The sequence below is a fragment of the Emys orbicularis genome, chromosome 18, assembly GCF_028017835.1.
Source record: "Emys orbicularis isolate rEmyOrb1 chromosome 18, rEmyOrb1.hap1, whole genome shotgun sequence".
NCBI classification, from domain to species: domain Eukaryota; kingdom Metazoa; phylum Chordata; order Testudines; family Emydidae; genus Emys; species Emys orbicularis.
The window spans coordinates 10,294,753-10,315,552 of record NC_088700.1 but is presented as its reverse complement, the minus strand read 5'-3'; the positions used below and the strand labels follow the sequence as shown (position 1 = coordinate 10,315,552).

The following is a 20,800-nucleotide window of genomic DNA, read 5'->3' as shown; positions in this document are numbered from 1 at the left end:
GCGGCGAGTCGACTGCCGTGGCTCCCTCTCTCCTCTACTGGGAAATAACTTGCTAACTGAATCCTATAATTCCATTGATTATGTAATTTTCAAAAGTGCCTAAGTCACTTAGGTGCTTTTGAAAATTTACCCAAAATTCAACAAGTTTCAAATGATTCAAGAACAAATCATAAACTGAGAAAGCAGCGGCCTGTAGACTGCTGAGAATCTTCCTAGCATCCGAAGTTCGAAAGGATTAAGTTACAAAGAGGCTCACACCTGCCATTTTCAAAATCATGCCCATCAGATGATGTATTCTTTCACTTCGATATTCACAGCCAACGATCCTAACCCAAAAATCACATCTACATGGGGAGACCTTTGCACTCATGTTCCATCCATGGGGGTGGAACCCAATAGACTCCAAAGCACAAGACCCAGTGCTATAAATTTTCTTGGCTGTAGATACTTATGCAGCCCTTTTGGCATTTCATTTACTGATCAAGGCCTGTCACAAGGGAATCTCTTTGCTGACTATACAATGATTAATCTATATATTAATAATATTTATGATCATTTGTTAACTATGCTTGGTACTATTCAAGACAAATGAAGACTGCAGGTACTGGGTGGTGGTGGTGGCCTGTGATATACTAGAGGTCAAACGAAATGATCTGTGGTCCCTTCTGGCCTTAAACTCTATGACTATGACAAAGTCCCTACTTTGAAGAGTTCACAAACTAAGGTTCCAATCTGGCAAAAATGTGTGCATATGCTTAGCTTTAACGCTGTGAACAGCCCCATTGAATTTAATGCGCCTAAGGCTCTGACCCTGCAATGAGCTCCTCACAGAAGTGCACAGAGCCAACTCAGTGGTGCTATGACCAGGCCCCTGTCCACACAGATAGATTGCAGGATCAAAGCACCAAGACAAAATCCTTCAAGTACACAGACTATCAGGGTTGAAAGGGACCTCAGGAAGTCATCTAGTCTAGCTCCCTGCTCAGAGCCGGAACGATCCCCAGACAGATTTTTGCCCCAGATCCCCCTCAAGGATTGAACTCACAACCCCGGGTTTAGCAGGCCAATGCTCAAACCACTGAGCTATCCCTCCCCACAGTGTGGGCAGACCGCTGTGTCTGTGCAGAGCCTCACAATGATGTGCCCACGCAGATCCAGCTGCAGCACTGGGGCCTAAAGAACCAATCCTGTGACCCTTTCTCATATGAGTAGTCTTTCTTCACATCAGTAGCTGTGCTAAAGACAATAGGAAGGTTTGAGTGAGTAAGCAGTGAGCATTGCAGGATCAGGCAGTTTTTATAAAGTTGGGGTTTTTTTAATTAGGCATAAGGGAAGCATACTGTTGGTACTGGTTTGTGTTAGTGAATCTCACAGAATCAAACAAATAATATAAAATTCACCTTTGGACTGAGACCAAATATAGAAAGACTCAAACCCAAAAGCAAGATTTCTGAGAAAGTTACAAGCGATTGAAAAAAAGAAATTCATCATGAAAGTCCATATGTAACCTTAACTACAGTGCAACCTCAATTATCCAAAAATACCAGGGAGACCAAAATCTTTGAGTAATCAGTGGAAGCTGAACCAGCAAGATCCTCTAAGATCAGACTTCAAAGTCTACTTCTGATGTTCTTTTCCCCCAGACCGTAGACACCCAAATACTGTAGCTTCCTCAAAGCTAGTTAGCTCGGCAGAATTAAACAATGAAATACCGCTCAGACCCAGCACTAAAGTCCTACTGTATTTTGCTGAGCCACCTGGCCTTGGGGGAATTCACACGTGACCCCTGATTCAAACCTCACTTATCTGAACCACCCCATTCCCTGAGCCAAGATCCCATCACCCATATTAAGGATGGAGGGATTCGGGGTGCAGCGGACCTAGTTACAGAGAACTGAATTATAATTAATGCTCATTTCAAATCTTTCAAAACAAAACAAAACAAAACAAAAACCCAAGAGGGAATGACTTGTTGCAAAGCACAAGCCATAGCAGTTTAGGTTTATAATATTGGAGTTTAATTCTTTTCTGGAATAGTTTGGTCAAAAATTTTTCTGTTTTTATCAGACTCGGATGAAGAACTAAACATACCCACTTGTCCTTGCCGGGCAATGGCTTGCGGAACCTCTTGTGTCCTGCAGAATGGTGGGACTCTGGGGAAGGCAGAGAACTCACGTTGAGAATCAATCCCTCATCTGCCTCCATGGCTTAATACACAGCTTTTGATGGGGGCCTTTATCTGCAATAAAACCACAGCCCTGAAGGACATTACTCCACAGAGATACCCATGCGACTGCAGAGAACTAGAAGCTCCAAGGCAGAGTTTAACTTAGCTGCAGCTAGCTACACCAGACCCCACATGTGCTACCCACTCCCAGCTCAGTGAAGGAGGACCCCAAACATAGCTGTCTTGCAAAGTCCCCTAAACAGCAAATCGCAAAAGCACTTCTCTGGACAGATTATTACATTTTGAGCCAACCAGCTCAGGCTCCTACATTCTTACTGAGAGAGGAAGGATTTAATTTGAAGGGCAGTGTTTAAAGTCTCTCTCTCTCTCTCTCTCTCTCTCTCTTTTTGCAGTACCAATAAGACATTTAAAATCTCACCCACTTGGGCTGCTCTCAAACTGGGGGAAAAAGTGAAGGGAGTCTCTCTTTTTTGCAAAATAAATGATTAATGGGATTCTTAAAATGTCGCGTTTACATTTGTAGAGCAAAATGCTTCTTTCCAAAGAAAGCAGCTTTAAAATTACTCTACAATCCCTATTCCAAATATTTGCCATTTTCCTACTTTATTCTTCCCCAAATCTCTCCCAATCCCATGTATTTCAGAATTAAAATGCATTTCACTGTAAATATCCATGTGTACAGCTTTCAATATCCCCAGGACAATGGGTTGGCATACAGCATAAATCCATAAGGCCACCAAGTATCTTTGGTGAGGATGGGCAGCAGGTCATGTAACTACGCAGACCTATTGGTTGCCGTAAGGGCTGTGAGTTTGCCAGGGGCAACTGTTACAAATCCCGCATAGTTTCCACAGGCAAGCCTTTTAATTTGGATTTCACTTGGGTTCAGTGAGAACATAGTGTTTTAGTTTTATTATTATTTATTTTATTGGTCTTGCACCCAAGCACTCCACTCATAGAGCAGGGCTCTACTGTGCAGGGTGCTGCACAGACACATAACAAAAAGACCCTGCCTCGAGAAGATTACAATGTCACATCTTCCATGTAATAACAGTAATTACTGTCAATGTAATATGTAGAATATACTAATATTATTTAGTATACAGCTGCATTGTATTATTATTATTGCAGGGGACTGGACTAGATGACCTCTCGCAGTCCCTTCCAGTTCTATGATCTATGATTATTCATTAAATCTCTGCCATCATGTCATAACACTTGTTGACATTATTGTAAATTCTTCCCTGCATCATTTTGGATGATTGTTATTACAGGGTAATATAATTTTAGTTCACATGCAATATTAATAAGTATTGTTGTGGTTTATTATAATTGTAGCCCCCATGCAACATCATTATTGATCACTATTATGGATAACACCACTCTCCCTCATGCACTATGATCGTGACTCTAGGTTCTACCCACTCTAGTTATTGCTCTCATCCATTGCTGGAAGGAAGGGATTTTATTCAGGCAGCGGGTAAGCCACCCCTAACCGAAGCCAGGCATGGGTCCTTTATGGTTGCGGTCTCGCTGGGCGCGGCGCATGCGCGGTGCGCTGCGAGCGGCTTGTGTGAGGCGGCGGCAAGATGGCGGCGGCGGCGGCAGCTGGAAGTGGGGGGAGTCCTGCGCTGTCCTCGGGAGGGGAAGAGCCACCAGCGGGCCCCGAGTCGCCGGCAGAGGAGGCGGTGTCAGCGGGGCCGAGCGCGGGGTTCCGGCTGACGGCGGTGCGGAGGGAGCCGGCCGTGCGGCTGCAGCACGGCGTGAGCGGGCTGGAGCCGCTGGCCTGGTCTGAGGACCACCGGGTGTCGGTGAGCACGGCCCGGAGCATCGCCGTGCTGGAGCAGCTCAGCGACATTCACAGCGGCGGGCAGGAGCTGGTCATCCACCGCACGGCCGTGCCCGCGCCCGCCGCGGGCTGCCTGCTCAAGGTGAGAGACTGGGGACCCTCCTCTTCTGCCCTGGAGATGGACCGGGGCGAGACTGGGCCCCTCTCCCCGCTGGGGGCTGCAGGGTTGAGCGCCGCTCCCTCCCCACAGCCATCCTTGTCTTCTCCCGGTCCCCTGCGCTCTAGTTCGGGGCTTTGCCCATCGCCTTTTCCAGCCGTCCCCCCAAACGTGAGGCAGGAGCTGCCTCCTGAGGGGAGGTCCCTTGGACCTGCCCACGGCCACGTCACTGACTATTCAAAGCGATGTGACAGCCCCCCAAGGCTGCCCCACTCCCTACTCTTGGCCCCATCACCCAAGGGAGCGCTAGTCCAGTCCCGTTTCCACAGCTGCTGCTATTGTCTGAGGTTGTCCTGTGTTGGAGGTACATGTGGCTTTGTTTACTAATGGAGTTTTTCTCACCCTGACTCCACCTCCACTGTTCCTCAGATCCAGGCTAATCTAGATAAGGATTAATTACTGAACAACGAATTATTTATCCTGGGATAATCTTTAGGAGATGATAATTTCTTAGTCCATGAGCACAGCCGTTGTATAGGATCTGTGTCGACACACCAGATAAATACCCCTTGTACACAAAAGCAAGAACAGGTTTTTGTCTGGACCTGTTTTTTTTTTTTTAAATGGAGATATACCTATCTCATACAACTGGAAGGGACCTTGAAAGGTCAGAGTCCAGTCCCCAATACCGTCCCTGACAGATTTTTGCCCCAGATCCTTAAATGGCCCCCTCAAGGATTGAACTCACAACCTTGGGTTTAGCAGGTCAACGCTCAAACCACTAAGCTGTGCCTCACCATTTGTATGTGACAGTCCAAATTATTGCCTGTCTATTCGCTGAGTCCATCTATGAATAGCTGGTTCACAATCAGGGCTATGCAAAAAATAGTATGGAGAATGTTCATTCTAAATGTTACTTTTTAAAAAAGGTTGTTGCTTTCCGTTTGCTTCGTGGAACAGCTCCTAGAGTAGACTGACTGCATCTTTGCCTATACTAGAAAGAGAAGGTGGGTGAGGTAATATATTTTATTGGACCAATTTCTGTTGGTGAAAGAGATAAGCTTCCAAGCTTACACTGAGCTTTTCTTCATGTCTGGGAAAGGTATTCAATGTCCTTTTTCTTCTACTTTCATTTTGTGTAGGGCACATTTCAGTGGGTTCTTGGTGTACTGTGTAATACAGGATAGTACTTTAAATGTAAATACTTATTTAAATAAAAACATTTACCTTGGTTATATCCTGAGCCTTCCTAATTCTTTATTTTCAGAGCCACTTCTTCTTTAAAAGAAAACTAAAACAGAATTTGCAAAAGTTAAGCTTTATTTTGGATTTTAAAATTTCCCTGTAGTTTGTTTATACCACTATTAAAGCATTATTCCTAGTACATGAAAACCAGAAAGTAAAACTTCTAATCTGTTTTGCTTTCCTACAAGGAACTAAATACAGAAAGTTAAAAAAAAAAAAAAGCGCATTAATAATAATAAGTAAATTAGACTTCCTAAAGCTTTTTCAGTTTTAAGGTGTTCTTGTAAAGTAGGCTAGGCAACGACTTGACTTTCTAACTCTTGAAAAAAGTTCGAGGCACTAAAGCATAAACGAAAACTACACCTGTGCTTAGCTTAGGAGTGTCCAAGTGAAATTATTTCAGTTTCAGTGTGCAACTAGCATGCATCTGAAAAAGACTGTAATTACAGCTAAGTTTTACTGACACTCTTGCTGGTGTCAGTCTTGTATGAGACTGCAAATCAGCTTCCATTCTACTCTAGTACTTGTTTAACTAGAAGAGTATTGATTATTTAAGCAAAATGCATGGTCATTTAGAAGTGCAGTGGGGAAGAGTGTACCAAACAGATATGTGACACTAATAAGTTTACTTCATCCAGTGCACTAAATGCCTCAATAGCAACTATATGGGTGAAACCAGACAATCCATATGTTCTCAAATGAACTCACATAGGAAAATGATAACACACAAAAATGCCCCATCACCTCTGAGCATACATGTTGTATAAAACAATCACTCCTCATCCTCAACACCTTCCAAAGACAAGTCTGGGAGCTTAAATTCAAACTTTGCTAGACACTAAAATCATGCACTGAACAGACACACTGCTGAAGTGAGGTTTTTTACCCATGAAAGCTTATGCCAAATAAATCTGTTAGTCTTTAAGGTGCCACCGGACTCCTTGTTGTTTTTGTGGATACAGACTAACAGGGCTACCCCCGATACATTACAACAATTTGTAACTCACCAACCCCCCTTTTTTGTTCTTTGACTGCAGAGGTGTTAATGGGCCACTTCACCTTGAATGATCTCTTAAATTTAGGGTATGTGTTATCTACAGTACTTATGCTAAATAATCTGTTCTACCTTGTACCTGTGACATTCTTAGTACCTTTCCCAGACTTTAAGAAGAGCCTAATGTAAGCTCAAAAGCTGGTCTCTTTCACCAACGGACATTGGTCCCAAAAAAATATTACCTCGCCAACCTTGTCTCTCTAATAGGACACTTATATCAGATATGTTATTTTGGGATTTGGTGGGGTGGATGTGTAAACTACGGTTTGGTCTCATTGCAGTCTCCTATATTGTATGCTATTTGCTGACTGAAAAACTATTTTTAATATAGTATGTGTGTCCTAACTGTGTTTATATCTGCATGACCGAAGAGTCCATTGAACCTGTTTTTGCTGACGGCAGGGCCGGCTCCAGGCACCAGCCCACCAAGTTTGTGCTTGGGGCGGCACCTGGAGGGGGGCGGCGCAGCGCTCCGGCTCCGGCCGCCGGGGAGAGCTGAGCCCCGAGCGCCGGGGCTCGCCGCCCTCCCCCCGGCGCTCTGGCCGCCAGGGAGAGCAGAGCCCCGGCCAGGCTCGCCGCCCTCCCCCCGGCGCTTGCCGGGGCTCGCCGCCCTCCTCCCAGGGCTCCCCCCGGCCGCCGGGGAGAGCGGAGCCCCGGCCGGGGCTCACCGCCCCCCCCCCCCTCCCGGGCTCCGGCCGCCCTCACCCCCCCCCCCCCCCCGCGCGCTGGGGGAGGGGGGGGGCGGCCGGAGGCTTTTTTGCCTGGGGCGGCAAAAAAGCCAGAGCCGGCCCTGGCTGACGGCTAGCATATAAAGATTTAAGCCTGAAATCGTTGGCTGATTTTAGGGCTTGTCTACATTATGGATTTTTGCACCAGTGTAGCTACACAAGTGCAAACCTCCCCCAGTAAAGATTGACTGCCCCAATATTTGCAGCAGTTTCAAACTGAGGTAAGTTGCACCGATGCAGTGCATCTTCAGTGGTGCAAAATTCTATAATGTGAACAAACCCTTAAATGGCTTTTTAAAACCCTCATTTGACTAACTGGGTTAAACTTAAATGGAAAAGGCATGGATTGTAAAACTCAGGGTTGTTGTTGCAGATTGACAGTGAGTAAACTTCAGTTGTTGTTGTTAATGTAGGTTTCTTAGACTGTAAGATCTCTTAGCCAGGGACTGTATCTGTTTTATATAGGACCTAGCACAGAGGGACCCCAATCCTGATTGAGTGTGTCTGAGAGATATAGATATGAAATACTCATACTCTGTTCTAAGATCTTTCACACTGCCAGTGTCACATTTAGCAACATGGTACCAATAGGAATAAGTTTAGAAATATTAAATTAGATGGCTCAAAATATCAGAGCATTTCGATCAGTTCAAATGTGCTGAAGAGATAGTAGTGACAAAGACATAACCAGATATCTCATTTGAAGTTGTCTTAGTTTATGGGCTGGTGTTCCTGGCTCACAACACACTGTTGCCTCTTCCACCACAGAAACAAGAGTTAAAAAGGATAAGAAGAGTGAACTCTCCATCTATCCCTAGGATTGAAGAAGCTTGCACCTTTGCTTTATCTGTTCTGTGGATAAACAGAAGACTTCAGTTTTGGGAACTTGTCAATATTTTTATGTTCTCATTGCAAATGAAAAGGAGAAATTTACAATCACAAAATGCAGTTATAGTTGGCAATTTTTAAAAGATGTCTCAAAGCTTAGTTCTAAACTTACTAAAAGCCAAATACATGCAAATTGGGGGAGGGGATAAAGAGGATATTTTTAAAGTAAGAGTTTTACTTGCATCTTTTGGCTTCATAATTCAGATTGATAGAAAATTGTAAGCACAGCCTTACCGGGCCTGTTTCAGCCTGGAACAGTTCTAATGTCATATGACGACTCCCAATTCCTGCTCCTCTGCAATACCAGAACATTTTAGGTTGTACTCATCTGATACTTAATATATGTGTAATCCCGTCTCAGTACACTGGAGAAAGGCAATAACTCATAAATTAACATGCCCTGTAAGCTAAGACTATGACCCTTCCAAACCCAAAAGTGACAGTCATTGTAAACCTTTGCAGGTGATGAAGAATTATGTACGTGTCCTTCCCATAAACAGGTTTAGATGATGCACAGGATTAAGTGAGTTTGGAGGCTTCATTGTAATTTGTAGAGAGAGAATAGACTGTCGAGGGGAGGGCTGTAGTAGGAAAGTTTATGGAAGCAATATTGTAACAAGTTGTTTAACCTGCACAGAGTCGTGTGCGGAGTTTTTGATGGTAAACTGATTGGTTTGATTCTATTTTCTAGTGTGTCTCTTTAATAAAATATACAGAGTGTGAAGATGGTATTTCACAAGAATATTCAAAATTTGGGGCTATTGTTGGTTGAGGAAGTAGCTATTTGTAAATTTCTTGCATCCATACTCATGATATTTAAAAACTTTGACAATAACTGAGTATTACTACATGCTGCTTTTCAGGTGTTTGTTTGTTTGTTTTTGGAAGTGTAAGAGGCCATGATTAGTGTAGCAGAAATTACATATTTGCAGTTGGGTTTTCCTCTTTTGATCAGTATGAGAGAATGCTTTACTTTAGTGTTGTGTTCAACTGCTGGACACAAATGCTGAAGTTCACATTTTAAGTTTGCTCAAAGTAGGGGCCAGACTTTCAGCCGTGTCTTCCATTGATTTTAATGGAAGCTAAAATCCTTCTCTCCTTCCTCTCTCCTGTATTGGACATAGCATATAAAATTATTAAATTGATATTTTTCTGTTATAGTACAACTAAAATACTGCTTTAGGAAATGTTTTTATAAAATTGTGTTTTAATAGTACTTATTCTGTTTCAGGTTGGTTCAAAAAAGGAGGTTGCAGAATGTAAGGAAAAGTTTGCAAACTCTAAGGATCCAACTGTTAGTCAAACCTTTATGCTAGATAGAGTATTCAACCCTGAAGGAAAGTCACTACCACCTATGCGAGGATTCAAATATTCCAGCTGGTCTCCGCTGGGCTGTGATGCTAATGGAAGATGCCTTCTAGCAGCTCTAACTATGGACAATAGATTAACCATCCATGCTAATCTCAACAGACTACAGTGGGTGCAGTTGGTTGATCTGACAGAAATTTATGGGGAGCGTCTGTATGAAACCAGTTACAAACTTTCTAAGGTTGAGACCCCCAGAGGAGAACTAGGGGACTTTGCAGAATTTCAGAGACGACATAGCATGCAGACTCCAGTCCGTATGGAGTGGTCAGGTATCTGCACCACCCAGCAGGTGAAACACAACAATGAATGCCGAGATGTTGGCAGTGTGCTCCTAGCCGTACTCTTTGAAAACGGAAACATTGCTGCTTGGCAATTTCAGCTTCCTTTTGTGGGTAAGGAATCCATCACTTCTTGCAATACCATAGAGTCAGGAATAAATTCCCCTAGCGTCTTGTCTTGGTGGGAATACGAACACAACAACCGAAAGATGAGTGGACTCATTGTAGGGAGTGCTTTTGGACCGGTTAAAATCCTTCCTGTCAACTTAAAAGCAGTTAAAGGCTACTTCACACTCAGGCAACCTGTTGTCTTATGGCAAGAAATGGACCAGTTGCCAGTACACAGTATCAAATGTATTCCTCTCTACCATCCTTACCAGAAATGTAGCTGCAGCTTAGTGGTGGCTGCAAGAGGGTCTTACGTGTTTTGGTGTCTTCTCTTGATATCCAAAGCAGGTCTGAATGTCCATAATTCCCATGTGACAGGGCTTCACTCTTTGCCAATTGTATCCATGACTGCGGATAAACAGAATGGCACAGTATACACATGCTCAAGTGACGGAAAGGTAAGGCAACTCATTCCCATCTTCACAGATGTGGCATTGAAGTTTGAGCATCAGCTTATTAAGCTGTCTGAAGTGTTTGGCTCTGTGCGGACTCACGGGATAGCTGTAAGCCCATGTGGCGCATACCTAGCAGTTATTACAACCGAGGGCATGACCAATGGCCTTCACCCTGTAAACAAAAACTATCAAGTTCAGTTTGTAACTCTCAAAACATTTGAGGAGGCAGCTGCTCAGCTCTTGGAGTCTTCTGTGCAAAATCTTTTTAGACAAGTGGACCTGACAGACCTTGTGCGCTGGAAGATTTTGAAGGATAAGCATATCCCTCAATTCTTACAAGAAGCCTTGGATAAAAAGATTGAGAGCTGTGGATCCACTTACTTTTGGCGTTTTAAGCTATTCCTTTTGAGAATTTTGTACCAGTCAATGCAGAAAACTCCCTCTGAGGTGATGTGGAGGCCTTCGCATGAGGACACAAAAGTATTAATATCGGATTCCCCTGGAATGGGCAGTACTGAGGATGATCATCAAGAAGAGGGAACTTCAAAACAGGCCAGCAAGCAGAGTTTGTGTGAAGTGAGCAAAGGAACAGACCCAGATGACCCAGCAGATGACACTCTTGCCCACTCAAGTGACGTAGGAGGACATGAGCCAATGGAAGAGAAGCTCCTTGAAATACAGGCACGAATTGAAGCAGTAGAAATGCACTTGACACGGGAACACATGAAGCGGGTGTTGGGAGAAGTTTACTTGCATACATGGATTACAGAGAACACCAGCATTCCTACCAGAGGAGTCTGTGATTTCTTAATGTCTGATGAAGGCTATGATGACAGAACAGCACGAGTAAGTGCACATGTATATTTTTGGGCATCCAAGCTGCAAAATGTCCTGGTTTCTTCATTCTCAGCTTTACTATCTTGGGGGCAGAAGGTGGAGGGTTGCTTGTAAAGTGACTTGTATCTGTTTTGGAGATTAGTTGCCTGCCCTTCCAACTGTGGATGGTGGGTGGTGCTGGATGTGGGAAATCTGAATACACACCTTAGAATTTGGGTCAGGCATAGTAAAGAACAAGCCCGTGTTTAAACTTCTGCTGGTATGGTTAAATTGGGGAGGAGGACAGACCTATAATCACTTTCACAATAACTTAAGTGAGCTGAAAGAATGTGGTGGTAAAACGGGGGCATCCTTGTTTTTTCCCCCCTGTGATTAGGATTATCTATCACTTCATCTATTTACACTAAAATGGAGGAGGCCTTTTCCCCCAAAATCAATTGTATTACATCTTCAAAATTTTAATTCTTCAACAGACTTCAGTCATGTTATCTCTTGAGTACAAATGTTTTATGTAAAACATTGTCACTGTTCATTTTAAATGATAAATTTGGCTTATTTTAAACTCACTTCCCTTAGTGCTCTTGTGAAATCAAGGAAAGCATCAAGTTTGAGATTCTTCAAAATTGACAAAATAAAACATTGTAAAAGTCAATCAGTGTTTCAAAAAATTATGTAAATGGAAAACAAATCAATTGACTTGAAGTATCTTAAAGACATAATTTAAAATTTGATTTATAAAACATGTATCCATTGCCTGAACCTCTGGGCACTTTTATGTTCTAAATATATTAAAATAAACATAACTGAATATGATGTTGTATCCAAACACTAACAAGAACATGCCCCAAATTTACAATTCTCCCTTCTGCAGTAAAACTTAAATACAAGAGTAACATCCAATCCATCACCAATCCTGAAAACAAAAATACCCATCACAACTAACTCTGTTCACTCATGCGTTTTCCTGAACTATGTTCCTTGTGCTGGGTAATGAAGTTAACAAACGTGTGCTGTATCAGACCAAGAAGGGAAGCAAGAGACCCTCTCGAATGGGCTGCCACCAGATGTTCAGATTTAGAGTATGTCTACACTGCAAAGAAAAACCCGTGGGTGGCTTGTACCAGCTGACTCAGGCCTGCCGTGCTTGGGCTGTGGGGCTGTTTCATTGCAATGTAGATTTCTAGGTTTGGGCTGGAGGTGGGAGGTTCCCAGAGATCAGCCACCCACGGGTTTTTCTTTGCAGTGTAGACATACCCTTAGGGACTGAGTAAGAAGGTGTCAGATGATCCCTACAGTTCTGCACAGAGAGGTGCACTTTTTCTAGTAACTGAAGTTTTGCATCATTTAGGCCTTAAAGATCAAAATGGACCCCTTTAATTGCATCTGGAAACAAGTAGGAAACCAGTCCAATTTCCAATACTGGGGTAAACAAGCAGCCCAGAACAGTGTGTGCCAGCTGAAGATTCTGAGTGGCCTTTAGTAAATCATTGGCAAAGTATTCTGTCAACACAGCTATGTTCTACTGGCATCCTCAAATTACTATGAATTGAAAGCCTGAGAGAGAGAGAGGTTGCCCTACACACCTTGTAGACAGAATACAGTTTCTTTTTCTGGTATTTAAAAATATATATATAACTCTTGAATTTTGTTATGAACCTCTGTCACTCATGACTGCTGTAACTTCCTAAAATATTTCTTCAATATAACTTAGGGATATGGCTTGTATCAGTTGAAATGTCAAAGGTAAATTATAAATGACAAGAATGGTAATACATTTGACTGAATACTTAGGCTTTCAGTGGAACAGCTACGTATATTGTATTTGATAGTGATTGCTAAAACAAACTCATCAGATTCATAAATAATTAACAGAGCTTTAAACTCCTCCATTGTCATAGCCATAAGACTATTTTAAAAAAATAATTGTGCAGTATCATTGATCTCTAATGTGGTGTAATATATGGATCTCAAGTGCAAGTTGCTTTCTTTTCAGTCACCATTAGCGTAAGTACCAAAAATCCTGGTTATTTTCAAACAAATTCTGTATTCCTTTCAGTGATGTGTGGGGTTAGGCAATTAAATCTATCAGATTGCATGATTAGCCTGTGGAGAAGAGTAAATCAATCCATCTCTACTACCGCACTATGTATTTGAGTTGCATTTTCTTTCATTTGAATTCAGTTGAGTGGACTGGATTTTTGCATCTTGTATTTTCTTCTGAAATCACACCATCCCGTGAGATTCTCCACCTTTCAACAGGCAGTGTCTTTTCCTATAAACACTGCTGACTGCCGTGTGTTCCCAGGTGCTGATTGGACATATCTTAAAGAAAATGAACAAACAGACTTTCCCAGAGCACTGCAGCTTGTGTAAAGAGATCCTGCCATTCACAGATCGCAAACAGGCGGTCTGCTCCAACGGCCACATTTGGCTCAGGTAAGGTGTTAAGGAGCTTTTGCTTTGATTCTCTTCTCTGTTTTGGATGAGCGGAAGGCATTTCAGTAGCTAATGTAAAATATAGCTCCATGCCATTAACTCATTCACAATATGAGACATGTTGTCCATGCTGTGAAAAGGAAAGCGAGGAAGCAGACAAGGTGTCTGGTACTCTCTCTTTTTAAGAGTGAGGAAGATCTAAGGGATATTTTAGAGGGAGGGAGGTAGGCCTAAATTTGACCTTATTTATATTCTTTTGAATATTGTTTTATTTTCAAAACTAATGCTTCAGTGCTCGTAATTCATCCTTTGTTTCTCTTCTCCTCCTTTCCCCACCCCCAAAGGAAAATAAAAGGAAATCAAATGGCTTATAGCTTTTTGGATGTGAGGATGAAAGAGGAAAAAGTCTGTATGGAAATACATTTTGTGCATTTCTGGCTATTTATGCCCTTTATTTCAAATTACTTGGTTGCCAAAATCAAATCTGTCAGCTGATTAGGTCTCAATGAAACAAGTTAATGTGCATGCCCAGAGTTACTTTAACATTATTTCAGAATGACCAGAGTGCAAAATCCTCACAAAGCTTTTAACACCGAAGACCAAGAAATTTAATGGGGGTTGTCTGTAGAGCAGAGGTGGGCAAACTACAGCCCGTGGGCCACATCTGGCCCGCGGGACCCTCCTGGCCCAGGAGGCTAGCCCCCAGTCCCTCCCCTGCAGCCTCAGCTCACTGTGCCACCGGCGCAATGCTCTGGGCGGCGGGACTGCGAGCTCTTGCTGGGCAGCGCAGCTGCAGAGCCGCGGCCGTGGCTGGCTCCAGCCGGGCGGCATGGCTGCCTGTCCTGGTGCTCTGGGTGGCACGGCTGTAGCGCCGCCAACCACTGGTGCTCCAGGCAGCGCAGTAAGGGGGCAGGGGGGTTGGACAGAGAGTAGGGGAGTTTGGGGTGGTGGTCAGGGAGCGGGGGTGTGGATGGGGTCGGGGCGGGGAACAGGGGGCTTGAATGGGGGCAGGGATCCCGGGGGGGCAGTCAGGAAGGAGGAGGGGGGTGTTGGATGGGGCAGCGGGGGGTGGGTAGGGGTTCCGAGGATGGTTAGGGAGAAGGAGTGGTTAGATGGGGGTTGGGGGGCAGTCAGGAAGGAGAGGGGAGTTTGGATGGGGCAGCAGGGGGCGGGCAGGGAACAGGGGGGTTGGATGGGGCAGGAGTCCCGGGGGGGCTGTCGGGGTGAGAACTGGGGGGGGTTAGATAGGGGGCGGGGCCAGGCCATGCCTGGCTGTTCGGGGAGGCACAGCCTCCTCTAACCAGCTCTCCAGACAATTTCAGAAATCTCATGTGGCCCTCAGGCCAAAAAGTTTGCCCGCCCCTGCTGTAGAGGTTTGGCCACAGCCATTGGTGTGAATTCATTATTCTGATGCTAACAGAATCCACTGTCTGGAAGAGTCCCTTGACCTTTCTAAGTGTTGTAAGCCCTTAAGATAGTACAGAAAATCTGCATGCATCTTTAAATCATGGTGATTGCTATTCAGTGACTCTGTCCATTAAATAGCTCTGAAAATCTTCATCTCTTCAGGTGTATTCTGGTTAAAATTGTAAAGCCAATAGTGGAAATACTTCCCTCCCTTACCCTCTGACCTCTTGTCCATGTATATTATTACAAGGCAATGTTAATTAGTTCATGCCAGCCTACATAATTTGGCTAATTAAGTTAGACGTGAAATATGTTTATATTTTAATGCTAACCCATATTTCTTAAAGTTGCTGGTTTTGATATGATGTAATCAGTGATATTGGGCCAAATGCTGCTCTTACACAGTCTGACAGAAGCACAGCTGTTAGCTGAGAGCAGAATTTGTCCCTCTGTCATAAAGCATACAATTAGAAACTTCTGTTTGATGATGCAATTTGCCACCTTTCAGGTGCTTTTTAACCTACCAGTCCTGCCAGAGTTTGGTATACAGAAGGTGTCTGCTTCATGACAGCATTGCACGGCATCCAACCCCAGAAGGTGAGCTACTTCCATGGCTTGAAAGGGCAAGATTGCATTTTCTCACCGAGTGCTTTGTCATCTGTATAATGACATGGATCAGGCTCAGTGACTCACTGTTATTTCAGACAGCTATCAAGTGGAGTAGTAACATTCTACTCTTCATGATGTTTGGCTGTAGTCTGTCACAGTTTTAAAGCCCTAATTAGAATATAGTAATTAGAGAAAGTAATGTGTAAATGTGTTGCATTTTAATATGAGCCAAGTACATATGCAGTCAGTGCTAGAGTGTTACAGCAGATAGACAATTAATACTAATTTAATTAGATTTCTTTACATGTACAAATTGCAAGCCCAATCCTACAAAATGCTGAGCACCATTGATTTCAACGAAAGGTGAGTTTTCCCAGCACAAGCTTAGAAATATCTTGGCATCTTGCAGGCTTATGCTCTGAAATGTGATAATTACATCTTGTTTAGACAATGTAATCAAAGTGAAGGAGCAGGTCTTTTGATTTTGCACTTCCATACTTTTCCTATATCTAAAAAGACAGAAATTCTGCAGTAACTTGTTTTGAATTGCAGCTGATGCCTTATAGTTCTTTGAAATAAGTGTTTTTATATGTCCAAGTTTTTAACATTTTAAAACGTGTCTACTGTGTTTGATGGCACAATATTAAACCTCAGTTCGTTAAGGTTTTTTTGTAGTGCTGTTCTTCAGGGAGGATATGATCTTATCTGGTTTTCCAATGCACTTTTCTGCAGAACTGATGTGATCTCAATGGAAGTTTTATTCTACTGGCATGTGTATTCCCTTCCCAGAACTTGTAGCTGATCCAGTATCAATGAGAATTAGACAATACAAATGGATCTAAAATGCTGGAGAAAGGGTTGCTGGCTTCATTTTACATATGGAAGACTAAATACTGCAGTAATTCAAAGATCTAATTTCAACTCACAAAAACAAGGTCACTAAGTTATAGCAGAAAATTGTCCTTAAACTCTACCCATTTTGTCTGTGTATGGCAGATTTGTTTGTGTGTAAATAAGCTGCAATACCTATGCAAGCTATAGTGTGATGTGGAAAGCCTTAACTTTGTCTCTTTCTGCTGAAATGACATTTAAATTAGTATTTTAAATTCATTAATATTAGTGGAGTTGGGTTCATCCTAAATCTTCAGTGAGTCTTGTCAGATGTACATTTCAAAACATCGTTTCAGAGATTTTTGTAGTAGAAGTTTGGTCCAGCTAAAGGATGTGAAGCAAAATATTCATCCATCATTGTGATCTCCTGTGTAACTCAGGCTTTAAACCACTTGTTTTCTTATTTGCAGATCCTGAATGGATCAAGAGGTTATTGCAAGGACCTTGTACTTTCTGTGATTCTCCTGTGTTCTAGAGAAAGCTGTGGGAAGCTTGAAGACATTTTCTCTACTGCATAAAACTCCATTCAGCCTGGAAGGCGGCAGAAGGTGCAGGAGTATATCCATTTTACTGAAGGAAGACGACACTGTTCCTAATCCTGTAAATAGAACACTTGAAGTTCAAGAAGCTCAGTAGTGTAGTGACCCATTTCATACTCCAGAAACGAGAGCATCCTCTGACTACCTAGCACAATGGAGTTTATGGAACAATTTTGAGGCAACCACGGACCCTGTTAAAGCATCAGCATTTGTTTGGATACATTTCCTTTTATTGAAAGATCAGAAATCTGAGAAGCAGGCAGCCTGAACTCGGTCTCTGGTGAAAACTGGATGCTTTTCTCAAGGGTGAGAGCATCCCAATCAGGCAGAATGCAGGAGGCACTGTTTGAACAGTCTTGGTGGGAAGAGAGGGCTTCAGTCTGCAGTGCTCCTGTTTGTTTGCTTAATCAGTACTGGCACTCACTGTACCACAGAATATTAAACTATCAGAAATAATGTGTGATTCTAATATTTCTTAAGTGACCTGCATGTCAGTTTTAGCCACCTGATAGAAGTCAGCCACTGCATTAGATCTTTCACTCCATAACTAGCAAAATTATTCCTGGTATTTCTCAGGGTTTGGGGAAAAAATTGCAGTCAGAAAGCTAAAATCGGCAGCTTGTGCCAAATATGGATCAATAAGAGGAAGTTTTTAAATCCTAATGGTTATAAGTAAACAATATTAGCATTTAGATATTCCATGTCAGAGACCCAACTCTAAAATGTATAATGTCTAGTACTCAAATCTCCTTGTTCTTTTCTGAAATAAGTTTTAACCATTTACCACACTTGTGCCAACACCTGATCTCTTCAGTTCATTTCACACACTGTCAACAGGAACCACACTCCCCTGCTATGTAACCCAGTAACCCGGCTAGTGCCACTTTTCCTTCCCTCCAATCAGGCAGTGTGACTCTCTTCCAAAGCACTGCAATAATTTGGCCCCAAAACAATCATTTCTGGCTATCATTTGGTTTTCTTTATTTACTATAAAAAGCCAGTTTGTGTATAAAAGAGAAATATTAAATTAGATGGGAAATATCTAACCAAAACATTCGGAGTCTGGTGAAGCTGTTCTGTGTTAGTTATAAAATGAAAGAGATGATTAGATCAGGTATTCGGAAACATACCTCTGAATTATCCGGGTGGAACCCCTGTTTGTCACTGAAACAGTGTTTTCTTTGACTGTCCCACTGGATAATTGTCCTTTCTGCCTCTGGGACCCAGCTTATGTGGGGGACATTTCCTCTTCAACTTTCTACAAAGTGCTAGAGGAATAATCCTTCCAAAACGAGTTTCTGTCATTAGAATCCATCTTGTCTGGTTAAGAACCATTTTCTCAGGCAATCCAAAATTCTGTTTCCACTTCCAACCTTAAAAACGCCAGTCCACTAGATGCTCCCTGAAAAAAAAGGTGTTTAGTTGTTTGGTTTGTGGGATGCATGATGTGTAAAATTCACTTCTCCAGGCTTCTTCTTGTGTGGGAAGCAAGAGTGTGAATCTCCGGCGCATCAGCTTGTCATGCATTAACATTTTATGTGGACTCTGTTACAGAGCACAAATACTAGATTAGGTATTTGAGAGCAGCAAGGAATTATCCAGACAGTATTCAACAAATGCATGTGTGGATTGGTGCTTAAGTTTTCTTGACTTAATGACTATGTACATTTTCTTAATGTTCCTTTACCCTTATTAGGAGCAGTCACAGCTCAATTCATATTCAGACAAGCTAACTGCCTTTACAGTTCAGTGTTTCATGTGTTGAGCATGATAATGCTCCTACAATATACAATAATTCTAATAATTCAGAAGATTAGAAAACCATAAGCACAGATAGATTCATTTGTAAAATAACCATAGCCTTGTCTGTAAATATCCCTGGGAGTGATACCTGGGGGGAGGGATAGCTCAGTGGTTTGAGCATTGGCCTGCTAAACCCAGGGTTGTGAGTTCATTACTTGAGGGGGCCACTTAAGGATCTGGGGCAAAATCAGTACTTGGTCCTGCTAGCAAAGGCAGGGGGCTGGACTCAATGACCTTTCGGGGTCCCTTCCAGTTCTATGAGATAGGTATATCTCCATATATTTTTTATTATTATTTATTACTGTAATTGTATTAAAGAAATGTTTAGTTTTTTATTGGTGTGCATTACAAACTGAAATAAACTTAGTGGTATATTTGCAAACAGAGTTTGTAGCTCCCAGTGTCAGCTAGCAAAGCAAGCAATGGAAAACCATTGTCAGTTGGAATGCTCAGAGTTGCACTGACATCTATTGTATGCTCAGTTTGAGGCAAGTACCAAGGTTAGAATCATAGAATCTCAGGGGTGGAAGGGCCCTCAGGAGGTCATCTAGTCCAACCCCCTGCTCAGAGCAGGACCAATCCCCAGACAGATTTTTGCCCTAAATTCCTAAATGACCCCTTCAAGGATTGAACTCACTATTCCCGGTAGGATTCCTCTCCCTTCTCAGATGCTACCTAACTCTCCCTTCTCTGGGGAAACAAATGTCCTTTTTAATCCAATCTGAATGCTGGGATAGTCCAGGATTGGTGGTGGGTAATGGACTTGCAAAGTAAAGCTTTATAGGCTCTTGTAAAAACAGTCCCCATCAACTGGTCCTAGTCAAATATTCTGTTGCCCTTCTGAAATAATTCTAATCTTGGGGAGGGTTAGAGGAGCTTTATAAATGAAATTAATTTTTCTGATAAACTTGTTTTTGTATCTGTTTCAGGCTTAGTGGTTGTAAAATCTACTGGTCCACTGACGTGTTTCTAGGTCTGGCAGACCAGAAGGTATTAGACCTAAACTCATTATTCTGATTGCTGACTTGCTTTAATTATGGTATAATTTTAGCAGCTGTTCTCTCAAACTGCCCTAGCTAGAGCCTAATGCTTTATACACTTGGAAGGTCAGAATCCAAGCTGCTTTCAGCATTGGTGTTTAGCTTCAGAAGTTGTCAAGGTAGTGGACACTCAAATTAGTTTAACTTGGTGGTGGTCTATGGTGGCAGATGGGATGATGAGATTTTAAAGTCTTCCCACAACCTGCAGTTTACATGCCACTGGATAGCTGAGAGTCTCCGATTTCCTTATGGAAACAACTTTTGTTTCTTATTGCTATGGGTCAAGAGGTACAGTGGGTTTTAAAGCCATTGCATTTTTTTTTTAGCAATTAGTTGAGCGCTGAATAAAATAGCAAGTTTCAGACAAGTAGAGTCCCACTGGATTTTTTTCCTCCCTCCCCCACTTACCTTCTCAGAACTTCTCTTTAGTGAAATAACGTGTAGCTGTTGAGTAGTGCCCATCACTTGCCATTCTAGGAATCGGTTTAGTCCTGTTTCTCTAGAGCATTGAAACATGCTGCAGAACCTACATCAACAGTCCAAGCATTGCTCTTCCTAAATACATTATTGTGAAATACTCTCTCTCCCTGGAACATTTAACAGTAGACTGGACAGAATACCAGTTCAATAGGGAACAGTCTTGCCCAAGAACTGCGCTCCTCTGGGAGGGTACTTGGAATTGTCCCCAGCAGCTCCTGGGAGCACTACAGAATTCCAAAATGAGACCCAGGAAAATGGAACAGTCATTGTCTCAACGATAGTCTGAGGAGCCCTTCCTGGGAGTCTGCAAGATGAGAGCAAGCAGCTGGGGCTTGGGAGAGGCCATCTGTATCTCTCTGCTCCATACTGTGATTGTGCTGAAATGTAGCAAATACAGTCAGCAGTGTGGGGCTTGTACACCTGGCTGGGGCACTTTGCTATGGCTTGTGTTGTCCTAGAGGATTCCTCTGGAACCATTCTGTGATTAAAGCATGTGTACA

At 42.8% G+C, this 20,800-nt stretch overlaps 2 protein-coding genes across 2 annotated transcripts in view; one reads left to right on the top strand and one right to left on the bottom strand.

The window, feature by feature from the left end:
- Window positions 1–2,205, bottom strand: part of DDX31 (DEAD-box helicase 31) — a 64,193-nt gene extending 61,988 nt beyond the window's left edge. The window contains exon 1 of the mRNA XM_065418789.1: window positions 2,092–2,205. Within this exon, the coding sequence (XP_065274861.1) occupies window positions 2,092–2,205 (114 nt within the window). The remainder of the gene's footprint in view (window positions 1–2,091) is intronic.
- Window positions 2,206–3,777: 1,572 nt separating this feature from the next.
- Window positions 3,778–17,419, top strand: GTF3C4 (general transcription factor IIIC subunit 4). The gene is made up of 5 exons (XM_065418859.1): window positions 3,778–4,119; window positions 9,281–11,104; window positions 13,401–13,531; window positions 15,447–15,535; window positions 16,849–17,419. Exons 1-5 carry the CDS (start codon window positions 3,778–3,780, stop codon window positions 16,911–16,913), a joined length of 2,451 nt encoding a protein of 816 aa, XP_065274931.1. The 3' UTR covers window positions 16,914–17,419.
- Window positions 17,420–20,800: the final 3,381 nt, after the last annotated feature.